The sequence below is a fragment of the Meles meles genome, chromosome 10 (assembly GCF_922984935.1).
Source record: "Meles meles chromosome 10, mMelMel3.1 paternal haplotype, whole genome shotgun sequence".
Lineage (NCBI taxonomy): Eukaryota > Metazoa > Chordata > Mammalia > Carnivora > Mustelidae > Meles > Meles meles.
The window spans coordinates 7,342,568-7,366,015 of NC_060075.1; the positions used below are offsets into that span (position 1 = coordinate 7,342,568).

The 23,448-nt window shown below is 43.4% G+C and overlaps 1 protein-coding gene across 3 annotated transcripts in view; it reads right to left on the bottom strand.

Annotated features, from left to right (window-relative positions):
• Positions 1-1,917: 1,917 nt before the first annotated feature.
• The window catches only part of CNTNAP2 (contactin associated protein 2), a 1,946,064-nt gene continuing 1,924,533 nt past the window's right edge, over positions 1,918-23,448 (bottom strand). For all 3 annotated transcript variants that reach the window (XM_046020922.1, XM_046020925.1, XM_046020923.1), the window contains 2 exons: positions 10,670-10,750; positions 1,918-7,174 (listed from right to left, as the gene is read on the bottom strand). In XM_046020922.1, coding sequence (XP_045876878.1) covers positions 6,975-7,174; positions 10,670-10,750 — 281 coding nt within the window. In that variant the 3' untranslated portion in view covers positions 1,918-6,974. The remainder of the gene's footprint in view (positions 7,175-10,669; positions 10,751-23,448) is intronic.

Here is a 23,448-nt window from a genome sequence, read left to right on the forward strand (position 1 = left end):
ATGAGTTGATCCCAGAATTTGATTTCCCTTTAAAATCCATGTAGTGAATTCATAATTGAAATAATCTCGGTTAGTTTTGGAAGCTAATCATATGTTGTTGGGTTGTTTTTTTTGCCTGTAATCATTCTTACTATTGCTAGAAAGTGTTCTTTCCCTGACTTGTCCTAAGTGTGATGTCTTCCCAGCTTTGGAGTTTGTTCCTCATCCTGAGATCCTGGCTCTCCGGGAGTAATTTCACATTTACCCTCTGTGTCATTCATGTCTGAGAAGCCTGTCCTTGTGTCCCATGTCAGCTCTCATCTTCCTAGACTTTAGAATTTTATCTTCCACATTTCTGTTTGTGACACAAAGTAACTTCAGTATTTTCGTCCTCTTGGCCCTTTTCATGTCTGTCATATCGTAGTTGAAATTTCAGAATTGTGAATTTCTGTTTTTTGGAAGAAATGACTAACTTTCTCATGCTTTAGGTCAGGGGACTCAAAAGAAATGTTTTCATTCCTTTGGTGAAGTCTTGGTATCTGTGTTCATTTCCTTACCACGTCCCGAGAGATTTTACTTACCATATGCCCAGCAGATGGACTAAGATGAATGGAAAGACCATGGAAATTTGATCTGAAAAGAAAGGTTGTGTTCTCTTCCTGGTCCTTTGTAGGCATGCTGGGTGTGTTTGTGGACGTGGGGATGGGTTGCTGCTAGACAGGGACCGTCAGGCCTAAGGATATTTAGCTCAGGCTTCGGTGAATTCATGGTTTGGAGAGTGACCAAGGACAAGTGAGCACGAGCTAATGGTTACTCATACCACTTGCTGTCAAGAGTTAGCTTTCTGCAGAAATCCATACAAACTCTTTCTCAAAAGATAACGCAATTATTCCTCTTCTCTACGTTCTGGTAAGCCCATCATGCCACGTCATCATTGACAAAGAGTCAATCTCCTCCTGCAATTCTCCCTTCGGCCTTCTCTCCTTCTCTATCCCCCATTCATGAAGCAGATCCTGCCTCGTGCCCAATGAAGTCACTGCTCACGGAAATCACCAATCTCCATGTCCACGTGGTTTATGGTAGGTGGCACCAGGAATGGAGGTGAGGGTGTTGTGCCTCACCCGTTTTTGGTGGAGATGTCAAGGTCTAAAATGCCTGCTCACTCTCTCACAATTTGTTGTGAACCTTTATAAATGCTGGCTGTCTTCGCTCAAGGGGAACTGACGACATTTCCCTCTGCCTGTTGGGTCACAATTGTAAAGTTGAATCATCACCAAGAACCTCATGGCATAACTTTCTGGAAGACTGGAGTGTCGTTTCTGTAGACTGGCCTTGGGAATTGCTAAAGAACAGAGAGGTTGGGCTTTTAACTGGGCTTCACACTTATTTGATGTAAGTTTAAATGCTTTACTGAGCATTGATTAAAAGGAAATGGCTTCCCGATGTTAACCGAAGGCCAGCATGTGGGAATAATAACTTAGGACCACAGTGCATTTAGAAAGAAGTGAGCCTCTGGACATGCTGTGAATCTGTGTTGTCTAGTTGACTAGCCTGAACCAATTGGTCCATTATCCAGTGTTACTGTCTCATTCCAGACAAGGCTCAGAATGTATTCGGGACATCACTTAACTCTAACCACATTTTATCAAGCTGTGTGTAAGTTAACCCAAAACACGAAGCCAATATCCATTATGCTACCTTAAGAAAACCAGGTAAGTTGGGGGGTTGGGGGTTGGCCAGAGAAGGTTAACAATGAAAACGTCCATTGAAGACCCATCTGTGAGGAGGACTGCATCTCTGCCATTTTGAGAAAGATTATCTTCCCAACAGATGTGTATTTCGTGCTTGGAACTTTCTTGGCTGATGGTTGAAAACTGCTTCGAAGAGAATCATGTGGAACAAAGCACAAAGGATCGCTTTTTAGGATAATTAAAACTATTTTGGATTTTTTATTTATCAATCTGGTTTCTAATATAATTTCAGTTAAAGGAAAGACATTCACAAAGAATATTAGGCATACATACATAGTTTCCTTCTTTCATTCTATGTTACATGCTGTTGCTTTTAGAGAGTGAACTTTTGGGTCATTTCACAGGGTGGAATCCTAATCGACTTTACAGAAAGAATACTTAGCCCAGCTTTCCATAACCCTGACCTCCGCAGTCACCATGCTCACTGAAAAAAACATAAAAACCCAGCCGAACTCAGAATCAGTAACATCTGAATGGTTTTTCGGCCCCCATGAGGGGGTGTCTTCCTAGCCACATCAAAACCCAGCAGTTGCTGCTTCCAATAAACTGAGCCTTGGAAATGTTGCAGGCCCGTCTGTGTAGACCTGCTCTCAAAGCACGTTCTCATCTGGAAAGGGAACTTGTAAATGCGCGTTGGATATGAATTCCTGTGTGCTCGCGTATCTCTACTACCCTTCTGCCGGTCTTTGCTCCATGGGAGACAATCAGCTTTTTGATACGGTTTCCCTGTTTCATTGACTATGAGTGTGACGTACCACTGGTATCCAGAAAACACTGCTGTGAAAGAAATCTATTCTAGAGTCACCAATATTGTCATGCAGGGTATGTGTGGTGTAGGCAAGGTGGCATTAGGCTATGCAAAAAAATCCCATTTGTTTCTCATGTTGTCTGATGTGTGAGCCAGCCCAGGGGCACCGGGAGGGGGTGTATGTGTGTGTGCTAGCTGTCAGTCACGTCTGCGTGGGAACTCTGGGTTTTGTGCACATGAAGTTCTGATTTCTCTGGCCTTCGCCTGTCGCATCTCCCAGGGTTGACAAGTTAGCTCTCGGGCTGTCTCCTTGATGAATAATTAGACAGTTGTACAGCAACTGTCTCCTAAATCTGTACACTTCCAGACGTGGCCACATTGTTTCTTTGGCGGGATTAAGAACCACAGGCCAGAGAGTAAATATTCCAATAGGCTCCACTGACTTGGGTCTTTATATGTGGGTGTCGAAGTATGCTACCCTCAAGAAGCCATGACGCCTCACAATTGGTCTTTTTAAGTAGGCAGAACTGTATCCCCAATACAGGGCAAAGAGGGACCGAGGTTCAGCGGCTTGACCCAGGTCACAGCATGTCGGGGAGAGAGAAGGGTTAGGACTCTATTAGCTGATTCTCAGGGTCCATCCTCACCAAGACATCACATTAAACATGGCACCCATTGGTTTTAGCCCAAGTCGGCTAGACACATTGTGTTTCTCCTCTGTTTCAGGATCAGTTGGTTCTACTGCCCCTAGTAACCTAGGACCCATTTTGGCTGGCTAACTGGAATTCAATTTAATAACTCCTTCCTCTCTTTTTGAAAACTGCTTGACGGGATGGTGAAAAGGAAACAGTATTAAGAGGTTTAAATTAGGTGCTTATTGTTTGGAGGCACAAACAAAAGTTTTACACCATATAAGAAAGGAAAGGGAGAAAAAGAGCGAGTGGGAGGACTGAAAAGAACAGATGCTGTTATAGAAGGAAATAGTTTCTTCTGGACCACACGGACATCGTGTTTTCATAACTGGTAGCTACTCCTTCCGTAAGTGCTTCCTATGGTTTGTCTTGGTGCCCAGCTTTCTGCTGGCATCTGGGCGCTCCTCCACAGACATTCAGGAGTGGCCTAAGAGCTCCTCTTTTCTTCATGCCAATTCTTCTGTGCTCCTGTTAGTAAAGGATGCTTGTGTAGCTAATGGAGGGCAATAGGAAATTGTCCAACAAAAGGCCCTCCAAACCCTTGTTTCTAGCTTCTTAATAAAAACTTGCACAGAACAGTCTTCCTCTTTCTCTCTATGTCCTTTTTTCTTTTTTCTTTTTTTGAGCAGTTGGTTGAAAGTCAGAAGGGGAAACAGGCTTCTGGATTAAGATTCAGAGAACTTGACAACACAACTTCTCACCTCCTGAGCTAGTCTCCTTGGGGTCTAGGGAATATGTTATTTTGAGAGCTGAGAATGGCACGGATCTTGCTTTCAAAGTCCTGCTCCTCCCTTCTCAAAACGCAGATGCTTGCTCTATGCCCAGACAAGTGTGTCCTGCACTAATCACCCTCACTCAACCATCAGCTTTCCCCGAAAGTTTACGGCAGCCTCTTGTCTCTAAAAATTTTTCTTTTTGGGGGTTTGTTTAATTTGTTCTTATTATTTAAAGGGGCTACTGCCAGCCTCTTTGGACACGCTTGATCGAGTCCTGGGATAAAAGAGGTCCACACCGTGCGGAATGTGACTGACAAAGCAGGACTAGGCACCGAGCGTGGGTCACAACGTCAGGGCTGTCCAGGAGGCACTATGCTGAGCTTTCAAGGGAGGGAGTTGGAAAAAAGAGAGGCTTCCTTATCTTCACATAAATTATTTGCCATTTAGAATGTACTGGATGTGGCCTTCACAAAGACCCTGAGGACTTTCAGTGAGGACCACAACTGCAAAGAGAAGATGAGGACTTCCAGCACTCACTTGGTAAGTAACTTAGTTACTTAATACCTTATCCACCTTTCCGTGTCTTGTCTGCTAGCCAGACTGTACCCCCCTAAAATGGAAAAACTGTGTCACATGTATGTCTTAATGATGGTGACATGGGAGACCCACTGATCCCTCTAAGTCATTCCAGCGCCCTGGGTTTGCAAAGTTGGTGAGAGAAGTGTTGGGTTTTGTTCTTCATCTTTCATGGCAGGAAAATGGGAAGAAGAGAGGGAAGAGAGAGGGTGAGACCATTTTAGCGTCAGGCGCTGTTTTTTATTGTTTTGACCCCTTAATCACTTTGGGAAGAAAGGGAAAGTGCAGAGACAATGCATAAAGATGAAAGCTATCATGGGAAATGCACAAAGTAATCAATTTCCATCTGGCATTATGGGTGAAGTGTAAAAGTAATACCTATGAAATAGGTTTGAAAAATCAGAAACATTCCTACTAAACATAATGTTTAAAATTTGCTTCTGTAATTTGACAATACATGAAAGAACCCTTCACGGTAGTCATCTTGGTTAAATAAATAGCCTTTGTTTTGAATACATCATTCGTAAAAGCTGTATTGTTCAGCTGCTTAGTCATACCACGTACTTTTCATCTTCACAGTGTGTTTGTGGAATAATGATCGAGACCTTTTTAAGTTAAGGGTGTTTGTGATTGTGGCTGAGGTCAGCAACTGTAAAGGGGGTTCCCTTTGGTTCTGTTACCTTGACTCTAATGGGAATTAACCCGCTGGGTGGAATGTGTCATGTACCAGTACAATATGCCACTGGCAACTCTAGATAATATTTTTCATCACCCAAGAAGCTGAGATCCTCCAATAAGTTAGGCATACCGAGAATTTTGAAAAACATGTATATATAACCTAACAAACCAGAATTTCCATCTCACTGAGGCACACTATCAGAAAAATAGTAACAATACCTTTCTAATCTCATCTTACCCCCTTCCAGGAAAAGGAAAAAAGGGATCCTTTTTAATTCCTCAGAATGTTGGAGTCTGAAAAAAAAAATTTTAAAGTACTTATTAAGAGCCTAAACTAAAATGATCATAAATGGTAGTCATCCTTGAAATAACTTTTGTGTGGTTTTTACAAATAAATAAATGAAATTATTTTTTTTTTTGGATGCTCCAATAGGAGCTTTGTCCCATTTGTTTACAAACAAAGTCAATCATTTTAAAATAAAATCCAGGAGTTATTTGTTGAAAAAAGTTGGTCAGGATTCCTGATTAGACTGACGTGTAGCTATCTACATGTGTCCGTTCTCTGAGAGGCAACCATCAGTTACCAGGTTTGTGATGAACCTGGTTCAAATGTATCTGTCAAAGACATCTCCAAACATGGCAGTGTGTCTATTTAGGATGGAACAGCAGTATATGGAGTAGATGGTGTAAAATATGGCAGCGTTTTCCATATGATTCTGGGTAAAGCAATAATGATAGCAAGCATAACTTGGCTTTATTGTGGTATGTCCATTCAGAGGACCTGGTCTGCTAGGATTTTGTCACAGGGGCTTCAAAACTAGAGATTTAAAGCAAATTAAGAAGAGCAACCTAATTTATGCATTCACTAGAAAGTGTCCATACTCTTGCTACAACTATAAAAGAAACAGAGCGAGCAAATCATTAACATCTGGCTCTAATTCCCCATTGAGGTGCCCCCCCCCACACATACAACATAACCTAACATGTTGCAGGTAAAGCAGAGGAGAAATCTTTTGTAACAGCTGATCACCACTGGATTATAGCTGACAGTCACAGACAGTGAATTGGTCTAGGACTACACACAAGAACAGTACTGGTTTGTAGAATTTGATGAAAGATACACCAACAATCCCAATAGAAGACTACTTCCCTGGTTCTTAATGCTTCTCTCTGTTGTGTTGGTCTGTTGTTACAAAGCAGGGGACCATGCTCTCTTCCTTCTTTCCTTCCTGTTTCAGGCGGGAGCTCTCAGAGAGCTGGCATAGATTGAGGACTCTTTGAAACCTGGCAGATAATAGGTTCTCTTTGCCCCTTCCTTTCCTTTTCCAATTTACAGGACACGAAAAGAAATACTGTATGAACACGAACTAGTTACTACGATAGCCCATTAAAAATCGACTATATGCAAAAGGAAGAGAATGCTGGAGGCCATGAGCATCAGCTTTTCTCAAGAAAAAATATCCACATTCTAAGGGCTCTTAAAAATGTAGAAAACTTGCCCTGTTACCATGGGTTTTTTAGAACACCTCTAAACACACACAAAATAAGACGGTATTACCTACAAATTTCAACCATTTCTTAAACTCTAAAAGCATTTTTTTGTATTATTTTGAGTTGATACAGAAGGGGAACCTCAGCTATAAAGAAATATTAAAAAGTATTTTTTTTTTTTTTTTTGTGGCAATCCGTCTCCAGAATTTTCTGTCGCTGGCCTCCCCCAACTTGTGCTGATATTTTAAGGATGTGCTCAAGAGTATGAAGTAGGGTGCTTTTGTCCCTTTCCCTCCTCCCTAATAACTTGCCCCTCCCTCTCCCATAGCCAAAGAGCCACCCCTCAGATGAGCCATTCCTTTTTGCTCTCATCAATGGTCTCTGTGAAATTGGGGTCGTTGTTCATGATGGCGGCATCGGCGCTCTCTGCGGACTCTGCTCCCTTTGCTTCATTGGTGTGGTAGGTGCCCTTGTGGCGGAACATGTAGCGAATGAGGAAGACCAAGGTGCAGAGAATGGTGAAAATCACCACAGCGATGACCCCTGGTGGAGACAGGAGAAGCACTGGTCATTAAACAGACCTCAGATTCATCTCTCCAACACCACCTCCCCCAGGCACCTGGGTTCCCTCAGACACCACCCTCCCCCATACAGAACACAAAACTCCAAAAAGCAACAGCAACAGAAATGGATAGGACTGAAAGGAAACAGGATCAATTCACAGCTGCATTAATTGATAGACAATTAAACAGACAGGAGGAACCACTGTTCAACCCGTTTTAAAAGCCCAGCATTATCCTGATACCAAGACCAAACACATCACAAAAAACCAAACCAAAACAAAAAACAAAAAACAAAACTACAGAGCAAGAGTCCCCTTCAGTAAAATTTTAGCCAATCAAATCCAGCAATGTGTGGAAAAGAATATATTGTGATTAACTGGTGTTAATTCTAGGAATGCAAGATTGGTTTAACATGAAAGAAATAAAGCAATATAATTTACCACATTGAAGAAAAATACAGGAGAAAAAGCACCAGACAAGCTTCAACCTCCGTTCATTATAAAGCACCTCAGAAACTATCAATAGAAGGGAACTTTCTCAACCTGATAAAAGGCATCTGTGAGAAACCTACAGCTAATATCTTAATACCAAAAGAATAAACAGATTTTCTCTAAAATATGGAACAATGGAAGAATGTAGTTCTCTCAATGTACTGGGAGCCCAAGCCAATGCAAGAAATGAATAAAAAAGAAAGAAAAAGGTGCAGATTGAGAAGAAATAAACATTTTCTTTATTCTCAGGTGATACGATTATCTATGTAGAAAATCCCAAGGGATATGTTAAAAAAAAAAAGTTTCTAGAACTAAGAATAAATTTAGCTAGGTCATAGGAAAGATATAAAGTCAATATACAAAAATCAATTGTGTTTTATATACTAGCCAGAAATAGTTGGAAAAATATTGCTAGTAATAAAGTAATAGACATTTTAAAAAGTAATAAAATCATACCATTTATAATAAAACAACCTGAACACAGTTGTTCAAGGCTATGTACTCAAGACCATAAAACCTTACTGAGAGAAATTAAAGATGTCAGTAAATGGATAGATAGACCATGTTTAAGAACTTAAGTACCCAATATTGTTTAGAGGTCCATTTATAGATCTAGTGCAATCTCAATGAAAATGACAGCAAACTTTTTTTTGGTAGAAATTTATAAGTTGATTCTAAATTTTATATGGCAATGCAAAGCATCCAGAATAGCCAACATGATTCTGATAAACAAAAAAGATATAACTGGAGATTAAAGAATTATGCAATAAAGCAAGCATGGTCTTGGGTAAATATATATATATATATATATATATATCTATCTCCAGAAAAAAGACATATACATATATGGCCTATTGATTTTTGGCAAAAGCTCCAAGGAAATTAAATTTGGAAAATATAGTCTTTTCAACAAATGGTCTTGGAATAACTAGTATTAATTTGGAAAATAATGGCTTTGACCTTTATACCATGTATAAAGGTTACATATACTATGTAACCACTCAAAGTGATGACATACTTAGTAACAGAAACCACAGCTATAAAAGTTCTAGGAAAAAACAGGAGAAAATCTTCACAACCTTGAACAGGTATATTTAAAAGATATAATTAAAAAAAAATCACAAAGTATAAAAAGATTTGAAAAACTGGACTTTATCAAAATTTAAACCTCTTGCTTTTCAAAAAATACCACTAAGAAAATGAAAAGGCATGTCACAGACTGCAGAAAATATTCACAATACAGATGTCTGACAAAGGACTTAAACTATCTAGAATATAGAAAACTGTTTTAACTCAAAAGAAGAGGTAAAACAATCCAGTTAAAAGATGACGAACACCCTGCTTGTGTTCCCTCTCTAGCTAGGTCTCTTTCTGTCAAGTAAATAAATAAAATCTTAAAATCTTAAAAAAATAAAAGATGACCAAATAGTTTTAAACAGACACTTCACAAAAGATTTACAAACGGCAATAAGCATGTGAAAAGATGCTCAAAATGATTAGTCACCAGAAATCGCCACTAAAACCACAATGAGTTACCACTATTCATCCACTAGAGTGTCTAAGATTAGGAAGACTGAAAATACCAAGGGTTGATAAGATTGTGGAGCAAACCTGACCTCCCAGATAGTAATTATGGGAACGTAAAGTGGTTCAACCATTTTTGGAAAACTGGATAGCAATTTCTTACAAAGTTTAATATCCATTTTCTAGAACATCCAGCAGCTGCGTTGCTAGAATTACCAAAGAGAAATGAAAACTTATGCTCATAGAAGTCTTCAACAAGCATATTCATAGCAGCTTTATTCAAAATAGCTGCAATCTGGAGACAAACCAAACAGCAATAGGCAAGTAGATTAAACAAATGACAGTACGCTCATACAATAGGATACAACTTGACAATTAAAACAGACTATCGATCCATGCAACAATGGGTAGTTCTCAGAAACGCTGTGTTGAGCAGAAGAAAGGCACCACAGATGGCATACTCTAGGATTCCATTTATGTGAAGTTCTAAAGGAGGTAGAAGAAATCTACATGACAAAAAGCAAATCAGAGCTTGCCTTGGTTGGGACTGGGGTGGGGGAAAGGACTGGCACAAAGCGCTTTCTGTGGATGGCGACGTTCCGTAGCCTGATTGTGGTGGTGGTTATGGATGTGCGTGTTTGTCTCATCATTGACCTGCTCCATGTGAGCAAGCCTGTCTTATACTTCAACAAAGTTGATCTTAAAAAAGCAAAAATCAGTGAGGACAGGGACCTTGATAAGGTTACACCAGAACTTTGCACAATGTGATTTAAGCAGCGTTCTGGATGTATTCTAGTTCTAGGGGCATCTACTGTCTCCATGTGGAAAAGAAACCTACTGGCTAAGCCAAGGTGCCTGGCTGGGCTCAAAATTGTTGACATGTTTACAAGAGTAGCAATACTCAGACAGGCAGGAAACATCCTTATGAACCAAGACGGAAGGTGCAGGCAGAGAAGAAGGCTGTGGGCAACAGGGATGTCCGTACTGACCCAGTTTGGAGAGTTCCATCATTCTGCTGTTGTCCATGGTGAGAAAGAAGGCTAGAATGTTTTAGATACCCTAGCTTATTCATTTCCGAGGAGTTTTATTAAGACAACTCAAAGTAGACCGGCTTAGTCCTTCCTACTTTTGTAGTAAGCTACAAAATGGGCCATCTGGGAGGAGAGGGAATCAGAATGGAAATGAAGTGGGATAAGGATATCCTGGCTACTGCATGCTGTCCTCCCTGCCTGGTCAGGTGTTGGCTAGCTCCGCACCCCCTCCTTCATTTGTGGATCAGCAGTGAAAGGTAGCTAGGTGTCCCCACATCCATAGTCTACAATCTTAAGTCATATTTAATTAGCAAAATGAATCAAGTAAAAAATCTACATGACTGTTTTCTTTACAACTATGATTTTATTGAAATTTTTACTTTCCACAGGGGAGTAGCGCACATCAAAGTCTGTTCTGATATCACTCACCTCCAATGATAGCCGAGTTTCTGTTGACTCCATTTCTTATAGCTTGACCTTGGCCTGGGTTATATGGAAAATCAGCACTGGCTGCAGAGGAAGACATGAAACAGTCAAATGTAAGAGTCAAGGATACCAACGATCCTCCCAAATTTGATGGGTATTTCTATTATTTATTTTTTAATTTTATTTTTTTTAAAGATTTTATTTATTATTTATTTGACAGACAGAGATCACAAGTAGGCAGAGAGGCAGGCAGAGAGAGAGAGGAAGGGAAGCAGGCTCCCTGCTGAGCAGAGAGCCCAACATGGGGCTCGATCCCAGGACCCTGGGATCATGACCTGAGCCGAAGGCAGAGGCTTTAACCCACTGAGCCACCCAGGTGCCCTTATTTTTATTTTTTTAAAGTAGACTCCATGCACAACTTGGGGCTTGAACTCACAACCCTTGGACCAGGAGTTGGATGCTCTACCGACTGAGCCAGCCGGGTGCCCTGGTGCACATTTCTTCATACAACTCTTCAATGCATCCTGTTTTCCCAGACGAGATGTCAGTTTTAGACAGACCCATCTTGTTATCATTTCCACAAGGTCACAGCTCCTCTACCCCCGGGTTTGCCTGGTTCTCCCTGACATGGGGCCCAGAGAAGCACTGTAAAGCCTTTGGAGGAAGGTTAGAGAATCAGAACTCTCTCTCAGCCTGTTCCCACTCCAAGACAGGCAGACTTACGTACTCGGATATTTTTCTTATGTTTGGCTGAAATCTGCCTCCTATCCACTTTTATCCCATTCACAACTGGTAACCTTGACTATTTTTGTAGAGCTTTTTACAGCCTATAGCATTAGCTTCAAAAGGAATAATTTCTTTAAATTAATATTTTACACGTTCCTAACAAAACATAGTATGTGTCAGGAATTTGTACGGGGGTAAAATTTCCCAAGAGTTGAGAATAACATAAACTGCCTAATGAAATTTGTTTCATTCCCTATTATTAAAAAAAAAAAAAAGAACCAGTGGTATTAAATTCCAATCTTCTCTAAGATATATTTCAAGGCCAACAGATCCTGAAGTCTTTCGCTGGGTCGTCATTACCCAAACAAACCAATTTAGCTTCAAAGATGGTTCTACATTAGCTGGGCTTCTGTTTGAGAAGTTACGGTTTCAGGCAAATACTTCCACAGAAGCAGCTTCTCCTCCAGCACATTACTTTTGTCTACTCAGAGCCATGACTGCTGGACGGCATCAATTAGAGACTTAAAAAAAATTAAACTAGTTGTTTGGGATAACTCAATGTGTACACACTGAGGAAACAGGCTTATGTTACGATTTAAGGAGAATCTCACTGGAGACTCAGGTTTTTCAAGGCTCACCCTCGAGCTCTACTTCTAAAGATTCCCAGGATAATGATGAAAGGACATAGAGGGGCGCCTGGGTGGCTCAGGCAGTTAAGTCTCTGGTTTCGGCTCTGGTCACGATCCCAGGGACGGAGTCCTGCATCGGGCTCCCTGCTCAGTGGGGAGGCTGCTTTTCCCTCTGCCTCTCCCCACTGCTCATGCTCTGTCTGTCTGTTAAATAAATAAATAAAATCTTAAAAAGAAAAATAGGTGAGCCTTTCTTCTCCTTTTCCCTAGCAAATAGGGCAACCAAAGAGAGAGATTTCAGATTCCACCAGCAAAGACTATTTAACTTTCTCTCTTCGACTTGATATTCTTACTTATAAGACCAGGAAAATTATCCTTTCCTGGATGCATCATACTCCAAATTAGCTTGGCCATCAATGCCACTCACACCTGTCGATTTGATTAAAACACAGACACTAAGAAAGATACAAATGAGGAGAACTTATCTCTGAGTCCTCGGGACTTTTCCTATCCCCTTCCCTCCTTAGCTGGTGGATGTAGGAGAGAACTTTCGGTACTATAATGTGCTTATTTTAACTGGTCCCACCCTTAATCTAGGGAGAAGGGAAAGGGGCAGAGCCAACGTGGACCGCAGTGAGGTCCGGCAACTCTCCCCTGTCCTTCAGGAGTTTCTGGGGTAGACGGCATGGACTGATACTCAAAAGCCCAAGCGTCAGCCCAACGATGCAATGATCTTACATTTATAGGCTCATCGCTTGATGTCATAAATGTATCCCGTATGAATAAAAATGGCTTACATAAAACAAATAATGTTTTTAGAAACCTCGGTTTCTTCTATAAACCTGAGCTTTCTCTCGAGAGAAGTATTATTACTAGATGTGACAAATGAATGTACTCAATCATTCAACACATCTTTTCAGAACGCCTCCCGTATGTCAGGTACCATTCTAAGTGCTGGGGATACACAGTGAACAATAAAAAAGATGAAAACTGTTATTAATGAGAACTTTCCGGGCCCCGTTGAAGGGTTTGGTTTATGTAGTCAAAACACTCATCTGAAGCATGGATGTGGTTATAGTTATGACCCTATATATTTTCAGCAAATTGCCTGAAATTGCTTTGTAGTTGCTGTGTTGTAACTCATACACTCACAGGGCCACCATGAGATCTGGTTATTAATGCACGTAATTCCCTGGCATAAACCATCCTTCCAAGATGGAGAGATTGAGAGTTTCTTTCCAAGGATGAAAGCTTACACATTCAGTGCCCATCCTTGAAGTAGTTTCCAGGCCTTCTGACAGTGTAATCACCTTTTTCTAGACACGATTTAGTCCACGTCCTTCTAGAAAGTCATCAAGCTTGTAAGTGGCCCAGCTGGGATTTAAAATCAGGCAGGGTTAATTCCCAAGACAACCTTCTTCCCCATCCTGCCCTTGGAGGGCTGGGAAGAGACAGCCAGGCGAGGAAGTCCCAGCATTCAGATAGATTAGCTGGGGCAGGACACATGGGAGGAGGAGCCTTTTTAGGGGACGAGGGAGAGAAATCTGGTTTGTCTTGGACATACTGAGTTTGAGAGGCCTATAGGACACCCAGATGGAGAGATCTACTGGACATTTGGCATTTTATGAGTGACTCCTATTTCCCATCTCCTTTTGATGAACACAGAAATCTCCTCGCCACTTTGAAATAATATGAACCTTCAAAATGCATTAAGCATGGAGACAAAAAATTACAGTGGCAATTTTGTTATTATTCTCTTGTGTGATATCGATATTATGAAACTGTTTGCTTTTCTGCTTCGGGTAATGCGGATGATGGAAGACAGCACGCTTTCTCTCTGCTTCCAAACCTACTTTATGGCTTTGCATCCTTGGCTACAAAGCTGCAGAAAAACACGGATGTTTAGCGATACGGACATGCCACTCTCTGGGTCCCTGGAAGTTATGGACACAAACAGTAGTGGAAGGTGGGGGTATGACCTCAGATGACCCACGAAGAACAACAAGAGTTAGAAGAGACCATTTAAAAATATGCCAGGACTGCCGTTGGTTTTAAATCTCAATGCCTTGGCAGGGGGAGGGAGGCCTCCTGTGAGCTGAATCTCCCTCCTGCTTCCTCCCTGCCAGGACCACGCTCCACCCGACACAGCCGATGCTCCGGTGGACACGTCCTTGCTCAGTCTTGCTCATCCATCCTCCATGCTCGGCCGTTTCACATCCACCTGCCCTTCCTCTTCCTCTCTGTGTCCACCAAATCCTACCTCTCTCCTAAAATCATCCTCAGTCACATGTCTGGCGCTCTTCTCAGGGCGATCCGTCTTAATTCTCGTCCCTCCTTACATGGTAGCCACCCTCTTAAAGGCAGGGGCCGATCTTAATTATGTTTGCAGACCCGATGACATAGTGCAGACAAGTGGCAAAAGCGAACGAGGTGTTTGTTAAAATCAGTCCATTAAGAGGTATGTGTGCAAATGTTTCCGTAGCCTCTTCTAATAATTAAGTCTCCGGTGCAGGTCTAATTTTAAAAGTCAGTTACCTAAACCTGATAATCCTTAAGGCAAGGCAGCGTGCTTATGCTTCCCAATAAAGACAATGAGCACACTGAGTACAGGAAGGCGCCAGTGGTTCCCGTGTCCACTAGCCTTTGCTGATTATCAGAAAATGACTAGTGGGAAACCCTCAGGTACAACGGGAGTCCTTATGAAATTCAAGGGCAGGGTTCTGATTCTCGTGTGAGGATCCCTATTTTCATGGCCTTATTTATTACTTAAGCCTGGTTGTCCTAGTGCGTGTGAGTCCTTACTCCCTGAGGCAAATCTGTTTCATTCTGGCGAGCCCAGCAATTGCTATTCTGACAGATATATCTGAAATGACTTCATTGTAACTGTCCTTTCCCCCAGGGTCCCGACATCCTCTGGGAAATGCACATCGGGAAACACGGAAACCAAGAGGACACGAGTGGGAACAGAGCACAAAGCTCATCCATGACGCAGGCTTCGTTCTGCTCCATCCCACCCCTGGTTTGCTGGGCAAGCTGAGCAATTTTAGGGGTGCGGTAGTATCAAGGAACGTGTATTTTGGGAAAAGTCATGGGTAGGTCAATACAGACTGGCTGGTTCTGTTGGTAGAGCGTGGGGCTCTTGATCCCAGGGTCGTGCACGAATTTGAGTCCCATGCTGGGCATGGAGTCTACTTCAAAGAAACAAATGAAAAAATCAGACTCTAGATATTAACAGTCTCAAGACCAGACTTGCATCAAGTAGGCAAAGACCATATTCAGCACACTTCCCCCTGGATGTCCACGCACAGAGCGTGATGCTAACCTCCAAAGCATGGGGCTACGCCAGCTCTGACTTAGCGTCTCACAAAAGCGTGTGCGTTTCTGCTTGCTTCCCTTGCTCACGCTCTTTTGTCCGTCTGGCCTCCCCCATTACACCGGCCATGCGCAGACCATGTTCCCTTCGCACACCCAGAGGTTAGCTCCTGTCCCCCTCCCTGCCCAGCGGAGGACCGGCAGAGCGCGTTGCTGGAGGAACCCACGCGGAGGGGTTCTTGACCTGCACACGTGCTTGTTAAACAGCCCGGCTGAGACTTCAGAGCCCTATGAGCCCTCCTACTGCCCTTCTCGCCCAGAGAAAGAAAAGAGGCCATAGGCCCCAAACATATTCAGACACGGGTCAGATTCACACTCGACACCCGGACGTGGTCTTCGCCCCACGCAGAGCGCCCTGAGAGCTCAGTACTGATGCGCTTTCCCTCTTCCTCTGTCTTCAGGTTGAAAACAAGGAAGGAAACAACAAACTTTTAAGAGCAGGCCTGGGGGGAGAAGTTCTCCATAATTACACACATACAGTAGAGTGATCAGATCTTCGAACTGGGTGAAAAAAAATGTGATTTCCTCCCCCAAAAGAATAGAAAGCATGGAAATTTTATTCTGGTTTCCAAAGGCGTTTTGCCCGTCCTTTTGCTGCATTCTTGGCAGGATTTACCAGGAAAGCAAATGACAGGGTAATCAGCACCTCTTATTCTGAGTGCTGCGCAGGGGCGAGGGGGGGCGCCCTCCCCTTGCAGCAGAGACAAACGGGGCTCCCGAGTGCTGGGGCAAGTTTTGAGCCCCACCTGCCAGGAGGCGAGGGACATCACAGGTCACCATGTAGGTTGTTTATATGGGATGCGCAGTAAAGCTCTAAATTCTAGATTATAAAACTCGTTGGGCGCCTGGGTGACTCAGGGGGTTAAGCCTCTGCCTTCAGCTCAGGTCATGATCTCAGGGTCCTGGGATCGAGCCCCACATCGGGATCTCTGCTCAGCGGGGAGCCTGCTTCCCCCTCTCTCTGCCTGTCTCTCTGCCTACTTGTGATCTCTCTGTCAAATAAGTAAATAAAATCTTTAAAAAAAAACAAAAACAAAACAAAACAAAAAAACTCGTCACCATTTGGATGACTCTCGACATTAAGGCCCGGGAGAGCAGGTCGTGGGTAGAATCGGCCCGCAAATGTTTTCCTTCCATTGTGGAGCACAACACGTAAATCACATGAAACTCAAATTTCAGGAGCTCTTCAGGAAATATAATAATGGCACTACCTGTAAGTCAGGCACTGTGTAAGTCCTTTTCACGTATGAACTCATTTCATCCTCACGTTGAACCTTGAGAGGCTGGCATATTCAGCCCATCTGGGAAGGCTAAAAGCTCATCTGAGGTCTCATGACCAGTCAGAGTAGAGTCAGGGTTTGAACCCAGGACACTGGCTCCGGAAACTGCTTGCAAAACACTAAGCTGAACTGTTTCTGATATGAAAATAAACACGGTAAGAGCATGGCTAGGGAAAGTGGTTCCCCATCACTGTACATGGTCTACACTGGCTCTAGTGAACCATCAACATGACAGCATGGGTTTTTTTTTTTTTAAGATTTTATTTATTTATTGGACAGAGAGAGAGAGATCACAAGTAGGCAGAGAGGCAGGCAGAGAGAGAGGGGGAAGCAGGCTCCCTGCTGAGCAGAGAGCCCGATGCGGGGCTCAATCCCAGGACCCTGAGATCATGACCTGAGCGGAAGGGAGAGGCTTTAACCCACTGAGCCACCCAGACGCCCCACGACAAGATGGTTTTAAGGCAATGAACTAATTTAGCCCAGTGGTTCTCACTGTGGTTGGTCGCCTGCCTGGGGAAGCCAAGGATATAGGAAGGCTTCTGACTGCACTTGTCTGGCTTCAAAAGACATTGGAGACATTTTATTTGACAAAGGATAATTCCACACAGTGACGGGATCAGCCGAACAATGCAATAACCTCTGAATGAACACTGTCAGAGAACGGAAGACCAAGATTCCCCTGGTTCCAGAACAGAAAGCATGGTTTTTACCACTGTGAAAATACTTGTGAAGCTATGAAATCATGACTAGTGTGAATTGCACTTTAAAACATCCGTGTCAGAATATAATTGTTGACTGCAAATATAGAATGTGAAAAACTAACAGAGAAAGTTTCCAGGCAGGTGCTAAAGTACAAATAAATGATTTAAAAGACCGTTGCAAGAAGAGAATATTAAAGAGAGATTTGAATTCTTTAGCCTCACATTTCTTGCTTGTCCCATTGAGCAGACAGGGAGAGGATGGAGTAGTAAAGCAATTTTTTTTTTTTTCACTACACAAGATAAATAGTTGCAGTTCTTATTTACTAACTTTCAAAATATGTAAAATTGTAGACTTTGGGCTCAGAAACCAATTGCAAATAAAACACACATTTAAATGCATATAAAAATAAATCGAGATTATCTAACATAAAACCCCCCAAGTGAAAGGCACTAAAAGCTTCAGGTTGTCATATATCAGGGACGAAAAAATTAGATAGTAGCTGACATCTCCTAGAGAAAATATCGCCATGGAAACCACTTGAGCTTCAGCATCTAAAGTGATAATTTGAGACACTTGAACAAAACTGCTGCTATTAGTTATAATTTAATTTGGATTTCCCCATGATTTTTGCAATGGGGGCTGGGCTAGATGATGTATACGTGTCTTTGTTCTTCTCGGCGTCTTTGTTTCATTTCACTTTATTCTCTCTTCCAATCTGAGCTCGATGGCAGAAAATTGTTAATTTTTTCGAAGAATTTGTTTCAGCCATCCACTACTGACTGGTATTTTAGAAATGTATGAACACAAATGGTGGCCGACTACGATGGTGAAGCTATAATATTGTTTTATCTTCAGAGGCTCTGGCTGACCACGTTATCAGGAGGGAGAGTTCCTCAGGCTCGCCGGGTTTTATCCAGGCAAACGGAGTGTGGCACGTATCCACACGAGCCTCAGTTTCGTATATGTACCTCTACACTTCCGTTTTTGCAGAAAGCCAGCCAGCCAGAATTTCAATTTCAGACGGGGAAGAGATGATGGCTTTTGGCTTCTGACTGGAGAAGTTAAACAAGCCTTCCCTTTCCAGCTTCTTCAAGGAGGGAGCAAGCGGCAGCTGCTTGCGCAGACATCAGAGATGGCGTGACCAGAAGAGGTTCATTAGGTGATGACACACAGAACACAGGAACTGGTCCTCATCTGCTGTATGTCTGAGTGTTTGAATCATGCCAACTCTACACAAAAGAACTGAATGGGCGATTGATTACATTAGATTTCCTCCTTCCATTTTTTTTTTTTTTAAAGCCAACTCTGAATTGTCTCCATTGCCTTTTAGGAACAAAGATTTGCTGCTGTTCCAGGACTAGGCTGACATCGCATTCTTTTGACTGATTAACTCTAAAGAGGTGTTTGAATTGGAACTAGCTTGTTACCGACAGAAGCTCAGGCTTTGTATTCCATGCAATAAACACAGGTAAGGCACATGGTATCCATTTTCGCGTGGGACAAAGGTGTCAGGTGGGCCAATTATTTCTTCTTCCTTGTTAGTTATCACTGTTTCTGAGTCGGGTGTCAGAGCTGTTGCTGGATGATGTCCTGGGCACTCGTGGATCAGAGGACGTGCCGGCTTTCACAGGCTGGATCCCTCAACAGCTCCCTCCCGAGGAAGAGGATAAATCCCACGGCCAGGTTCAGAGTCTTGCGGCGGAGAGGTGCCGACCGCCTAAGTGTGTGCCCTTTGGACCCACTGAAGCCGCTTCCCATGAGTGCAGCTGTAGTTCTCAAGTCGAGCCTTGGAAGTCTAGATCAGGGAGCCCCAGAGCAAGGGCTGGGGAGCCCGGGGGGGTTCACATGAAGGCTGCCATGCTCGGGTCTGCCGAGGCGTGCAGACCGGAGCATGGTTTCCTCTGCCTCCGGGCGTAAATAAATCCACGCTGATATCAGGGATGCAGAAGCCCCAGATCTGGGGGAATATGATCGATTTAACTCCCTTTGTGAGGGAGGCCAGGTTTCCACACTGCACTCAGCAGCAGCAGGATCTCCCACCCCCTTCCTGGGCTGATACTTCTATTTAAATGGAGGGAGGTCAGGGCACACCACGCACTGTGTCCTTGAGGGGCTCTCTAAGCTTTTTCTTCTTCCTTGTATTTCATTAAAAAAAATCTGTTTTTAATTTAATTAACATATTGTGTATTATTAGTGTCAGAGGTAGAGTTCAGTGATTCATCAGCTGCATATCACACCCTGTGCTCATTACATCACGTGCCTCCTTAATGCCCATCCCCCAGTCACCCCCTCCCCTCTCCCCAACCCTTCCAACCACCCTCAGTTTGTTCACTAGACTTAAGAGTCTCCTGCGCTGCATTCTGATGTGCCTTTAGGGTCCCCTACCAGCCGCCTGGGATCCTGTGGAGATGCAGATTCCGACTGGGTTGGTCTGGCAACTGGTTGGTCTGGGACTCTGCATTTCGAACAGGGGGCTCGACCACAAACCTCACCTGGAGGGCAGAGCTGGAACCGAGACCTTCGGTGATCTGCATCTCTGGCTGTTCTGCCCACGTGTTTTACTTTAATGTGATGTCTCAGAGGGAATTAAAAGAATTCCTTCCAAGAAACTTTGGTTTTTCTTGTTTTCAGGTTTTTGGCTGAATCATTTGTGTGTTTTCAGTGAGTTGCATGACAGATGCCCCTGTTCATTTCCTTTAGTCCCATTCCTTCCAGTGTTGTGAAAGCTATTGTTTCTGAGTTTGATTCCTTAGTATTCTGAATGCAGAGGGGGACAGCCTATCACTAGCCGATATTAAGAGCAGTCGCAGGAAAAACAGCCAAGGAGTTAAATAAATGACTATCTGTGGCATGTCCTTGGAGATCTTTTTGGGTTAAAAAAAAGAATAACACAAGTTTCTTCTCTAAAGCAAGCATACGGGGGGAAATATTGTGATATTGGCGCCTAGGTTCTTGATGTTACGGTCGCACTGGAGGGCACACAGGAGAGGAAACAGACATATTTTCCAGAATGCTGGGTTGTCGATTTTTCTGGAACTGATTTGTTTTTTGAAAGAACTCTGGTCTCTTTGCTGAGGGCTCTTGCATGGGCGGAGGTTATGCTGGGACAGAAGGCAGCCAGCTCAGGGCAGAAGGACTGTGGCCACAGAGGAACACAGTGTGTCCAATGTTCTGAAGCTCCAGAGTCCGCGCCTGTCACCAGAGGAAATGCTGGGTCACAGTCACAGACTCATTTTCCAAGCCCGGTGAACACACTCGGTACACAGGGTCTCAGCTAACACGATTTGTGGCTAATTATTGGCCAACCAGTATCAGCAAGAATTGGTTGTCTGCTGAATGGTGGAAACAGTCTCAGGTTCCAAGGACAGGATGGCTGAGAACACAAGGATGGGAAGATACCAGTCGTGGTGAACAAGTCAGAAATGTGTCTTTTACATCTCCTGATGGGTTCACCTTTCTTCCCAGACAGGGGTCGCCGTGGCACCGTTCAGAAGACCAGCACCTTCAGGAGACCCTGAAGCTCTTGTGTCCAGACTTCCAGTGAGACACATACCCATGAGGCTTCCTGCAGAAATCAGTCAAGGCTTTGGACTTCCAGAATTTATGATGTGGAAGCTTAGTGAAAATAACTGTCTTATCACCCAAAACTGACCCCAGAGATGAGTTTCGTCATTTGTGAGACGAATTAGGCACAATGAATCATATGAGAAATCATGGAAGAACGAATGTATCCTTTGACTCTCCCTTCATGGAAATGTCTAGTAAATTCAAAGGCCAAATTTGTGGACAGCTCTTTTGGAAACAGCTGGATATTACTGATCTGCTTTTGTCATCATCGTATGTGTTTTGAGGTAGTACAGTGAACAATAAAATGCATTAAAAATGTTTAATCTGCTATATTATCTATATCTTGACTTGGAAAAAAGGCGGTCTTCTGTAGCAGATGGTGAATACGCTCCTGTTCTCCATGGGTTGGCTCTGTCAATACCCACAGGGTTTGGGCTTCGCAGGAGGCCTGCGTTGTAACTGCAAACTCATCAAAATGTAAAATGCACCCTTTTCTCCCTAAGAGTTCAGGAACCAGTATACAGAAGAGAAGGGTTTCTAGAACACAGTGGTGTATGCCCGGATCACAGCCTGCTAGCTTGGTTCTGGCTCCGTTGTGCGGTCTCGTAGAAGGGGGGAGTAGGCAAACTGAAAGTGCTTTTAAAAATTAATTCTGCACGTGTTTTAAGTCTTTTATCAATGCCCCGTTGGGCTCTTGCTTTTGAAATACTCTTTCCAGCTGCATTAGCACAAGTGATAAATCCCAATTCCAATCCCAAGACAATGCCTTTTCTTTCAAGAAGGTTGACCCCATAAAACCGAATATACAAGTCTCATGCTGGATATTTCTGCCGTCTTTTGAACCGCTGTCTTCTCGAATTACCCTCAGATCTCAGAGGACAACTGTCTTTGGTTGTTGGCAGGTGGAATGACTAGCGGTCATCAAAGACAAGCTTGTACAACAAATGAAAACTTCCCAGTGTTTTCCGGAAGTTGATTTCTCTGCAAACTTCCGGCACGAGCCACGTGGCTCTGCCCCAGCTCTTCTCATTCATGTCAACAGAGTGTGACAGAAATACCTGTTTGGCTCTAGCCGTCTTGGGGATGAGGTATTCAGCGTCGAAAAAGAGGAAGCGGGAAGAAAAAGGAAGGTGTACTTAGCAGGGATTCACCTCTAGAGATACAGACCATGATTTCCGCATTATCTTTAGGGGTTGACAGGAGGCAGGAAGGCAGTTCTGAATGGGAACTGGAATTCTTTTACCTTGAAATTTAAAATTTCTTTTGAGAGGAAGAAAAAGTGGGAAAAGCACTGAATCGGGAGTGAGCATGCCTGATTTAGACCTGATGACGCTATTCTCTGTGCAGTTTTGAGCGAGGTGCTGTAAACACTGGGACCACTGGCTCCATCGGGGCCACAGGTTAAGAACCTCTCCGGGGCGGGGAGCAGGCATCGGGAGTTTTGGAAATCTCTCCTGCAGATGCTGACGCACGGCCAGTGCAGAGCTCGTCACCGCGGCTGTCACTTGGGTGTTCGCCCAGGGAATGAACACATTATTTTGTGAGTCGATTTTTCTTATCTCTAGAAGGTGGCCAATAACACACCACACAGGCCCACCACCAGGATAAAACAAAACTGGCATTTTAGCCACTAAAATCACTCACAAATCTAAGCTATCATTTCTGTCTTCATTGTTCTCAGGTTTCTAAAAGTTAAAATTCCCAAGTAATCCTTTGAAAACCACCTTTAGCCTTCCCAAGGGGGACATTTCAGAGCAACCTGTCTCCATCTCTATGTTTAAAATACTTGCAACCACATTAATATCCATTTTAATGTACATTTACAGTTTAACATAAAGTTGATTTTACTTTTGTCCCCCAAAGCCTTCCATGGTTGCTTTCAGGTAGAAACTCAGCAGCAGAATCAGGAAACCCCCCCCCGGGTCTTCAGACACTTCTGAGTAGTCTGTGCAGAGCCTGGGGAATCCACCAAAGATCTCTTCAAATGAGAAAAACAGCTTGTCACTTATTTGTTATTGGGGTTTAGAGGGACTTTCTCCTGAAAAGTGGACAGCGTTGGGACAAACACTTCATCTGGATGATGTTTCTGCAGCTTCTGAAATCATAGGCCAGGATACAGGCCCTGATTTGCAGCAAAGGTTGAACTAGCATTTCCCAGCATGACCGGCAGGGATCCCCTTGGGAGAGCTGACACCCAGGGATTCTGACAACGGTCTTTCCGAGTGACAGGTCAGTAAGGGAAGATGCTGCACCTCCCCCGCCCCCCATGGCTCCAAGGGGTGTGTTCCAGCACAGCGCTGTGGGAGGCGTCAGGCAGGGGTCTGATGGAGCCAAGGTCAGACTCAGACATCCCTGGACAACACTGAGCTGATCCCTGGACAACACTGAGCTCAACCTGCCTCACTTCTGTGGGCTTCTCGGAACCTTTCTACAACACAAGAAGGAGGCAAACCCCGTGGGAGTCAGTGCTTCTGCTGTCAACAGAGAAGTCACCATAGCAACATGG